Source organism: Patiria miniata, unplaced genomic scaffold (assembly GCF_015706575.1).
Source record: "Patiria miniata isolate m_02_andy unplaced genomic scaffold, ASM1570657v1 HiC_scaffold_3, whole genome shotgun sequence".
In the NCBI taxonomy this organism is placed as follows: Eukaryota; Metazoa; Echinodermata; class Asteroidea; order Valvatida; family Asterinidae; genus Patiria; species Patiria miniata.
In genome coordinates, this window is record NW_024037069.1 from 11,501,116 (window position 1) to 11,511,599 (window position 10,484).

Here is a 10,484-nt window from a genome sequence, read left to right on the forward strand (position 1 = left end):
GTTGGCTCGCAGCAGCTCTCAACTTTTTTGAATCACGTTTTTGAAAAAAGGGCAAAATGTTTCAGGGTTGCATTTTCTGGGGGTCACCCTGTGTAGCAAACCTCGATCCACCCCCTGGAGGCATCATGGCCGCATAGCCCCCGTTGCACCCCTCCCCCCCGCCCCCGCCTGGAACTGTAGACACGAGCCGAAAGAAAACTCTGAGACATTATGTGGCCCAATTATTTACAGATAATCATTGAGGCTCCATTTCAATACCACATTGCTTATTAAGCCAGCGTCATGTCTTTTATACCTTTTTAATTTAACTGAATTACACCGACATTCGATGCACTTGTTTAATTTAATGATCTGGCATTGAGCTAGACTTGATTTCAACTCGGTCAATGATCGTATTTTGCTCTTCAGCGCCACCATGCAGTGATCTCATAATCGTCCAAGACGTTGTTTGAGGAGTATGGGATGTGATGACTCCCAATATAATTATGGATAAGGTTGACGACCTCTCCGCCTCAGAGGAGAGGAGTACGAAGGATCGTGTGTAATCGAAGCCACCGTCCGACGGGTGGTGTTCTTCAGCGAGTGTCAGACGATGTCCCGTCCAGTCCTCAAATTTTGTGACCTGCCATGGCATAATGAGGAATAACTCCAACCTTTTATTTTTCACGTCATGTACATCATGTTAAATCAAACTTATTTCTGTAGCTCAATTTATTCCAAAGATATGAATGAACTTCAACAGTGTCCTGCCAAGTTTCTCTACCCTCCTTTCGAGAAAACGCCCAACGGTGAAAGTGTCCCCCTGGTAAATGTGTCCCCATGCAGTATGTAATGAGAGCAGCAGCGTGTTGCACGCGCCAGTACATGCTGCAAGATTTGAGGCAGTGATTATACGTGTAACAGGTGTATATGCGTCTCCCTCTACAATGGAAATTCGTCCAATGAGGAAATTTCGTTACGCGCTATGCATGATGGGAACACAGACCAATCCAAGGAGACGTTGTATCATACTATCAATGCGACGAGGGCCATCGCCATGCATCGCCGCTGTGTTGGCCTATCGCGGTAGAATCGCGATAGACTTCACCGTACTCCGAATCGAAACATTGTGTTCACGTATCATCTAATAGACTAAATTAAATATTTTTTATATTCATGAAGGGCAGACTAAAAGTCCAAAATGTATACCTTGTAGAGTGAATTCATCAAAACAATAACCTTCTGGGTTTCAAAAGAGGGGTACAAAAAAACCTGGGGGACAGAATTACCTGGAGGGGAGAGAATTACCTGGAGGGGGACAGAATTAACGGGCCAGGGAGGACACTTTTACCTAGGTAATTCTGTCCCCCCGGACACTTTTACCGGGGGACAGAATTACCTGCCACACCGGCCGGCTGAATCTGATCTATGGACCGAGAGTAGGCCTACTACTAGTACACATGCGTGGCTATGTTGTTTGTCACAATCTGATCTATGGACTGAATACACAGGGCTGTCAACGTTGGTTGTTATGTTAGGTCATGGTCTTGCGCATAGCTGAAAGCGAAGCATCGCAGACAGAAACTGCTATGGCCTTCGTTTGACTTTGACCATGGAGGAAGGAATTGACGCGCTTCCTGAGCAATGTCGGACCACATTGCGCATTGACTGAGCACATTGTTCACCTGCTGTTTGTTGAATATCACACAAACGCATTATAACATACAAGTGTACAACTCAACATGGCTGAGCTAGCTTCCATTCTGAGTCTTGGTTTGGTTGCTGCATTGACGTATGCAGTCTGTGTCTTGGTGCGTTATGTTCAATCGAAGCGCAGAATTCGAGGAATTTTAATAAAACACTGGCCGGGACTTCCAGACCACTGGCTTTACGGTAATCTTCACCAGGTGAGATATTTTTAGCAGACCAGACATAGAGCCCTAACCCTGCTGAATGCAAGAGGATCCAACTGTATCGTAAACCCCTTGTACAAAAATGAACGTACATGTACATATTCAGAGTCGGATTATGTATATCGGGTACTATACTGATAAATAACGCCAAGTTGGACTCTGTTGGATCCAGCACTCGGACAACTAAAAATTAGGCAAGTTGGCTTCTGTTGGATTGAGCAGGAAGTAAACATTGGACCCTGTTGGATTTCGGTAGTCCTTTTTTATGTGGAAATAAAGTTCAAAGTTGATTGATTGATTGATTGATGAACCCTTAGGGGGTTAGCTGGATATGCACATAGATGTTCGTGTAGTATAGAACTACATGTACATGTACATGATGCAGACAATATTGGTACCACTTTGCAATTCAACTTGATTATTTAGATTTAGTGTTAGGCCTATTTGTATTTGCATGTCCAGTTAATTTCTTCCATTGCCCCTGACCTTCCCTGCTGCAGTTATTTTTTTATGCTGGTAAGATATTTTGTAAAGTATTCACTCGTTCATTCTTTGTGCAATTTTCTCGATAAGCTTTTGATTTGTATTTGATTTAAATTTTGAAAACAAAAGTAGACTATCACATTACACAAGGTGGACCATTCCGTAGATCTGACAGCATGACAGTTTAATTGTGAAAGCACTGAGGTATCCCGTGCACCTCTAGAAATAGAAGTCGCCTCTCGTTAGCTAACGAGAGGTGCCTTCTAATTCTAGAAGTATAACCCTTGGTGTTTGACACAGATTTGCAAAAGTTGGACTGCCATTTTTTTTAAGTCCGATTTTTTTTATTTTAATATTAATATTATTATTATTATTATTATTATTATTTATTTTTTTTTGGAGGGGGTTTGTTTGGTTGAATCAACTGGACAAATTCTTTTACAGTTTTGCCTTGTTGATGCCTTAACACGACTAATGTACACGTTATTAATCAGCATGTTAGGTTGGTTTTAAAACATCTATTCGGATCACTGAGCCGCATGACAGAACCTTATAAGGGGCATGTAAGCCCGGCCCGGTATATCATTAGAATTGTCGAAGACGTTAGGTCCGAGTCTGAGAATCCCTTAAGATTTGTATGTCAAATTAACCATAGTTGTTACTGTTTTGCAGAACCCGATGAGAGATCCAAAGATACGAGCAGCCGGTTCCGAGGAAGGGTTGAGAGTTTGGCGGGAAATGACTGTTAAATTCCCGCGTGGCTACCGCTGGTTCCACGGAGCTCTAGGCATGGGTGTGGTGGCCAACCATCCCGATATAATGCGGGCAGTTATGAAGGGAAGCGGTAGGTGGATGTTATGGTGTGGGCACAATGTCATGTTTGATGAACCACCGATAACAAGTTGAGGCAAGGCTAATTCTGTATAGTAATGCTTGTCCAAGAGTGGCTATTCACTGGAAGCCTTACAATATATCTGAATTGTTTCATTGGGCCAGATTTAGCCCATTCATTGGCATTACGGGGTATCCTATACGATTGCACTGCTCGGTTCTGTCCACCAAATGTACAAGCACTCGGAGTCAGAAGTGCAGTCTAGGAAACAAAAACAAAAAAACTCAGTTTTTCCTGTTGGGTTCTTATTAGTTGTTACGACCGTTTGATCATCATGCCTCTTTTGTTGCCGAATTAGAAACAGGATTTTTTGATGATCCACCAACTCCAAACTTCAATTCATTTCAGATCCGAAGCCTTTCTTGAAATTTATGCCTAGCTACAGTTTTCTTCTGCCTTGGCTGGGCTATGGTCTGCTTCTTGCTAGTGGAGATACCTGGTTTCGCAATCGCCGCCTCATTACCCACGCATTCCACTTTGAGATCCTCAAGACCTACATGACAATCTACAACAAAGCTACCGACATCTTGCTGGTGAATATCAACATTATGTACATGTAGTCTCTAAGCATAATGGTCCCAAGATTAACAGAAGTTTGTACGAATTCTGCAAACCATTTTAAAGCTCATTATTTCGGGTAAATGCAAGCTTCCTAAAAAGTTCCATCAAGATTTCTAACCATTCACCTGAATGGTAGGTATCAGCATCTTTAAGGTTTTTAATGTAAAATGGGATTTAATGTCTCCAATATATTCTTCCGTATTTATTCTGTTGCCTACAGAACAAGATGAGTGAATGTGCAGCAAGTGGTGAGAGTTTTGTGGTGACAAAGAACGTCAGTCTGTGTACGTTGGATATCTTGCTCAAGTGCGCTTGTTCTTATGAATCCGGCTGCCAAATAAGCGGGTACGTGTATCATGCATCCTCGCTATTACCGGGACCAGCTTACTTCGTATAGATGCCCTGGCTAAATCTGTTTAACAGCTCAATGGAGGAAACCGAGGCTGAGTCTTTTACTATTTTGACACTCATCGTTGGCCAATCAGATCCCCTGCGTAGGCTTTGTGACGATATACGCACTGAATATTCAAGTCTGTAATAACTGTTCAGCCAATAGGAAAGCACTTTTCAGGACGGCACAGCGCGCTGCATGCCATTTTACTTGGTAGGAGGTCAATTCTGGGTCCGGGATTTTGATTGGTCAGAAAATATTTCAGATTATATTTGAAAGTGTTCATTAATAATAAATCTCCTCCATTACATATCTGCCATTACATTTCGAATCACCTCCAGAATGCAATTTCATTGGCCAATGCATTTTATCACATCAAAATATTTTGAAGAGAGGGCATGCCTCAGTAGGCAGTGTAATAGATTAGTGGACAACCGAGCTCCAGGTTGTTTATTTGTTTTTAAATTGAAACATAAGTTATGATTTCAGTAATTTTCATGATTTCCATGACGGAACATAATCTTACATGATTTGTTTGCAGAGACAGTCACCCGTACGTTACTGCGGTGAATGCAATCATCCTCGCCAACAGAGATCGTGTTTTGTAAGTAGGCCTATTTTTCTCTCAATAATAGACATTGGCTTTCACTGAGAGGAAACACTAATTAAAAAATGTGTGTATATATGAAATCAGAACATATAGAATGATGTTTAACAGGTAAACGACGTTTTGGTATTTCTCCTTGCAAGTTCTGGTCGAGTGAGATAACTTGATTCAGCTTGGTGTGTCGCAACATAATAATTGGACGTTATGCTATAGAGGGTGAGTAAAAAAAACGAACCCAAATGACAGGACCAATTTTGAAGGACCGAATGAAGTTTTGCCCTTTAGCACTTTCAAAATCTAGGATGTGAAAGCCCAATCAATGAGCTCTCTTTCAGTACAAGAATCATTCAAATCACTCATGTAATTTTCAAGTTACGGAATTTTGAACGCAATGAAGGTTTTAAACTTCTGTCAACGGATCACAAAAAAGGTAAGTCTTCTTTCAGCAAAACGAAAACAATTCACATACATCCCTATAAAAATTGTTTTAGTTTTGCTGAAAGAACACTTGTGATCCGTGGACAGAACTTTCAAACAGTGTTTATGTTCAACATTCCGTAACTTGAAAAGTACATGAGTGATTTCAATGATTCTTGTACTAAAAGGAAGCTTAATGCCTGGGTTTTAATATGCTAGATTTTGAAAGTCCTGCCATTTGGGTTTCCTTCTTTCTTTCTTGTTTACTCACCCTGTATAGCAGCTTTTATGGGTGTTCAGGTTATGACGTGGAACAAGGGATTACCTGGGATAACAGTAACTCCAAAGATCTGAAATCAAGTCTTCTTGTCCAAATATTATGGGACATTTCAAGAAAAAGTTGTTCCCTACAGTAATGACAAAAGAAGAGAACGTCACAGACCTCGCACAAAATGTGTGCATTATATACAGACTTAGGACATCAACAGGAGAAACAATAAGAATTAATGAGTTGATCTAGGAAGCGACTAAAGGTTTCTTGAATTTTGTGGAAAAGAATGTTTACGTTCATGCCTTTGTGACGCAATCTTTGATGTTGCCTACATTTTCCTTTCTTGACTGCGTGTAGAGAGTTTCGCCCTTTGTCTTTTAATTACAACAGAATTACTAACCGATCCATTTTCCCCCCCCCCCTCATTTCCTTCCCCTGTAGCACTCCTTATCTTTATCCAGATTTTATATTCCAGAGGAGTTCAGTAGGAAAGATTTTCGCCAAAAATGTGGAATTTGTGCATCAGATCTCTGCTGAGGTTATCAAAAAACGGCGAGACAAACTCGTAAGCAGCACTTGAAGTTCTTTTTTTCTACTTGGGTCCGATGTTGTTGAAAAGTTAAGCGAACATTTTTTATGAAAAAAAACATGAAAAAAATGAAAAAAAAAACATTTTTTAATCAATCCTGAAATCCAGGGGCTAATTACTGTGCTATACATGCATTTCCAATCGTTTGTTGTTCAGAGAGAGAAAGAGACTGATCCGGAGCCCGCGAAATCTAAAGACCAGCCCCAAGATTTCTTGGGCATCTTGCTAGCTGCTCGAGACGAAGACGGCAAGGGACTGACGGATCTAGAGATCCGTAACGAGGTGGACACTTTTCTCTTCGAGGGTCACGACACCACGGCTAGCAGCCTGACCTGGATGCTGTATGCCATGGCAACCAACCCTGAACATCAGAGGAAAGTCCAGGAGGAAATTGATGAAGTGATGGAAGGCAGGGAATCAGAGGTAATTCAATGGTAAGTCCACTTAGGCAATTTCCCGTCTTTCAGCCCTCTATCCTTATCACAAAAGCCTACAGGTACGGTTGAGAAACTGCCGTAATCTACTGTTTACTACATCTCCAATAGTCATGAGTGTTTGCCTTTTCTATTTAGGGAGGACCTTGGCAAGTTCAACTACTTGATTCTGTGTCTCAAGGAAGCCATGCGACTCTACCCTCCAGTACCTCTGATCCAGCGTATTGTTGCAGAGAAAGACATCATGGTCCACGACAGGTTGATTCCTAAAGGCGCAATGGTAGACCTGAATATTTATGCTCTGCACCACAATCCAGAGATTTGGCCGAATTCCATGGTTAGTAAAACAAGACGAGGGAACCATTATATTCGATTAACCCATTCATTGGCATAATTAGTTATATAGCTCATTCCATCGTATCAACAACCTCAATGCGCTTTACAATTATTATCCCGTTCATCAGGCCATGATACCATGCGGCAGCCGATATCAGCGCTCAATCGGTCCTCGACCCTCACAGGTACCCATTTATACACCTGAGTGGAGAGAAGCAATTGCAGTTAAGTGTCTTGCCCAAGGGCACAAACACCATGTTCCTGGCAGGATTCGAACCCACACACCTTCATACATGAGCCAAACACCGTAACCACTGGACCATATGGCGTTCTACAATATATATTTACGGGGTAATCCTATATGGGGTAATCCTATACCACTGCACTGCTCAGCACCCAAGTGACAGTCAGTGAGTGATTGAGATAGGTGCAAAGAAAACTCGGGGCTGGCCTCGGGGACCTGCTAAAAATATCCGAACTCTACCCAGATGTAAACTGATGTAAAATGTAAACTGATGTAGATGTAGTCCCTAAACTGTATTAAAGTAAAGTCGTCATTAAATCGATGTGAATGGGCCTAAATTATAACCTGTGGTCGACATGTGGCCTGCTATTTGCACACACCGCAATTTGTATAACAAAATATGAATATTTAATGTCATTTATTCCAGGAGTTCATTCCAGATCGTTTCGCGCCAGAAAATGCTGTGGACATTGATCCATTCGCCTACGTACCATTTTCGGCAGGCCCAAGGTAAAAGTGTTGCCTCGTCCTCCCCTTCCCTCCTCTCCCCCTCTCCCCCCCCCCCATACACAAGCAGTCATGTTAACTCTCGAGGACAAGGCATTGTATTTTTTAACATTTTTTTGTATACAACACTCTCACATAGACTAATCAAACAAACTCACGAGCGAGGACCGTTTTCAGTAACAGATGAATTCTCTGTATCTGTATCTGTAAAATACTGTGCTAACTCCTTGATATGATATCCCGTACAGGGGCAAACAGAGAACATGTTGTTCTCCCTTTGTCTGTCTGTCCTCGGGTGTATGCGATTCACGTTAACATCTTTGTAAACACCCTCAGTGGTGGACCCCCTATTGTCCCGCTTTTTTTTATCTTTAACTTTTAGGAAGACTTTAAAAAAAAAATTAAGACCTCCCATGTTTTGTACACACACCTCAAAAGTGGACCTTCGGTCAATCGTATTGTCCTCTCTTGTTCAAAATCCACGATCTGAATGTGTATTTTTATGTACACACAAACACATGCACCCAGCTCGTTTTTACTAAACTCATGAGGACTTGCCCCTTTCATTCTTTTGTTTGTACTTTTTCTCGACAGCTCCCACAAGGTTTGTACACGAAATTCTCCAGAGGACTATTGCCCAGGTCCTCGGGCCCATTGAAATCGCACACACCCCATTGTCCCAAGTCCTCAGTCTGAATGGATAACCAACCCATCCTGTCCTCTCAGGGTGAAGCCGTTTGCCTCAACGGTTACACTTACCTTGCAAAGACGATTTCTATATCACGAGTTTTCTTTGAATAGACGGAGACCTGCCATGTATCCTTATTAAATAATTGATTGTTTTACTGTTCAGGAACTGCATTGGACAGAACTTTGCCCTGAATGAGGAGAAGGTGATACTAGCTCGAGTTCTGAGAAGATTTCACATCGAGTTGGATCCCGATCACAAAGTGGTTGCCAGATTGCAGTTGGTTTACAAGGCAACCAACGATATCAAGCTTAAACTGAAACCTAGGTTTTAAGTATAAATATTAATAACCATTGCTCAGTGTTTAAAGTCATATATGATCATTCATGCATTTTGTTCGTTTCCAATAATAATAATACCACTCAAAAATCCAAAGAAGAATGTTCAAAACCTAACCTGTTTCAGCTCAGTGGATATTACACTTAACAAGAAAACTGTTAAAATCATGTACAAGTTTTTGGTAATGAAACACGATTTCGTCAATATGGCATTCTTAACTCTTAAAATCAGTCAATTGACCGATTGTTAAAAATCACCTACATTTCTTGATTTCTTTTCAATGACAGCAAGCCAGACGAAATAATTTCACGGGGTGTTTAGGACCAGTACGATCTTTAATCCAAGTAAGCTTTCTGATACTAATTCGGTAGGCTACTTGTGGAATAAATGCAAATGATCCTATGTGCCTTGAGTGGCTTTATAGTCAGCTTACAGTGTCTTCGCTGATATTGGTGACTTCACATTTCTCTAAGCTCCCATTGGTCAGATTTTACGGAATTCAAATAACGGCGGTAAGCTACCATATACCCACAATGCTTTACGTTTCCTACACGATAATTTGAGATTCTTGACCAGCGCGTTCTTGGGTAGTACGTTGGGTACGAGCATGATGGTGAAACAAACCAGACCTCTGTTCTCTTTCGATTTGGGTATATTAGGCAAAAAAAAAAAATATTCGGTCTCTGGTCGGACCAAAGTTCCGGAATTGACGCGGGGACGCGGCTTTTTTTTTTTTGGTGCTCTCGATCATCTGCCTTGGTGCAATTTCCCATTCCTTGGTGCGGCAATAGAGGGCGCTGTTGGAGCTATCGCAGAACATTTTGGAAAAAAAGAAGATTGCCGCGCATGATTAAAATCGACGCGCGCGCTGACCAGAGACCGACTTATTTATTTCTTTTGGCCTAAGCAGCATTATAAACCCTTGCAGCGTCGCAATAGGTTAATGATCTTGAAGGGACATCAAGATTATCTCGAGATCACTCCATGTCATAATCATGTGGATCATGGGTTGATTTATAGTACATTCGCTGAAAAAAATGTCTTCTAACAACTTTTTCTATATTTTGGTTTAAAACATTTGAAGGTAAAATAACATGCTGTTTCTGTTATTTTTTATTCATTGCAAACATGCGGGGGAAAAGTTTCTGTTATTCCCAGACACAGGTGCCCACATGCGCCCTCTGTTTTTCCTCTCATAAAATGCAGGTTTTCTTACATGGCTTACATTGTTTTACATAGTATTGACCCATAATGTCTGCGTGATTCTCTCGAATTTTATATTTAATGTAAATGTAGTGCATAAAATTGGTTTAAGAAATTTTCAACCAGGCTTGTATGAACTGGCAATCATTGCAAACCAACCAAAAAGGTAACAAAATAACAACAATACACAGAAATTCATTCGTTTAATATTTATGCCATCGAAAATGAGGTAACATGTATCAGTAATAATATGCATTCCTCATGACGGCTTCTCGTTTTCTGTCATATTTTTTTATGCAGGTGAATTCATGAATTGATAGCAATCAGTATTTTAATTGCTAAAAAGCTTATATGTTAACTTTAAATAAAAAGTCATAAATATATTTGTCAAGTGCAGCCCAACTCTAAAGTACAAACATTGGCTGTGCTGATATACAAAAAAAGCGCCTTGCAAATGGTTACTCTTACAAAGTTAAACAAAATATACAAACAGTTATATTACAGTGACGTGTCAAATTAGAACTGCGTTGCAATCAGACTGAATTATCTGATACACATGTATATGGGAAATGTATTAATACAGAGAGACGTACAATTATTTATCAATATATAAACAGAAGCAAAGAATAA

At 40.7% G+C, this 10,484-nt stretch overlaps 1 protein-coding gene across 2 annotated transcripts; it reads left to right on the forward strand.

Moving 5' to 3' along the window:
- Positions 1 to 1,401: 1,401 nt before the first annotated feature.
- On the forward strand, positions 1,402 to 9,072 carry LOC119737843 (cytochrome P450 4A25-like). Of its 2 annotated transcripts, XM_038212467.1 has the most exons (10): positions 1,405 to 1,886; positions 3,048 to 3,219; positions 3,616 to 3,800; positions 4,049 to 4,173; positions 4,761 to 4,823; positions 5,956 to 6,079; positions 6,260 to 6,537; positions 6,676 to 6,874; positions 7,545 to 7,627; positions 8,478 to 9,072. In XM_038212467.1, exons 1-10 carry the CDS (start codon positions 1,722 to 1,724, stop codon positions 8,644 to 8,646), a joined length of 1,563 nt encoding a protein of 520 aa, XP_038068395.1. In that variant the 5' UTR covers positions 1,405 to 1,721; the 3' UTR covers positions 8,647 to 9,072. The 2 variants fall into 2 exon arrangements, with proteins under 2 accessions (XP_038068396.1, XP_038068395.1); XM_038212468.1 differs by lacking the exons at positions 4,049 to 4,173; positions 5,956 to 6,079 and having other exon boundaries at positions 1,402 to 1,886.
- Positions 9,073 to 10,484: the final 1,412 nt, after the last annotated feature.

What these genes read in the sequence shown, in the direction of transcription:
- LOC119737843 (XM_038212467.1), top strand. Translation starts at nt 1,722, where the DNA reads ATGGCTGAGCTAGCTTCCATTCTGAGTCTTGGTTTGGTTGCTGCATTG. An exon ending in TTTACGGTAATCTTCACCAG is followed by an intron (nt 1,887 to 3,047) that starts GTGAGATATTTT and finishes ACTGTTTTGCAG; the next exon opens with AACCCGATGAGAGATCCAAA. An exon ending in AGATTTGGCCGAATTCCATG is followed by an intron (nt 6,875 to 7,544) that starts GTTAGTAAAACA and finishes CATTTATTCCAG; the next exon opens with GAGTTCATTCCAGATCGTTT.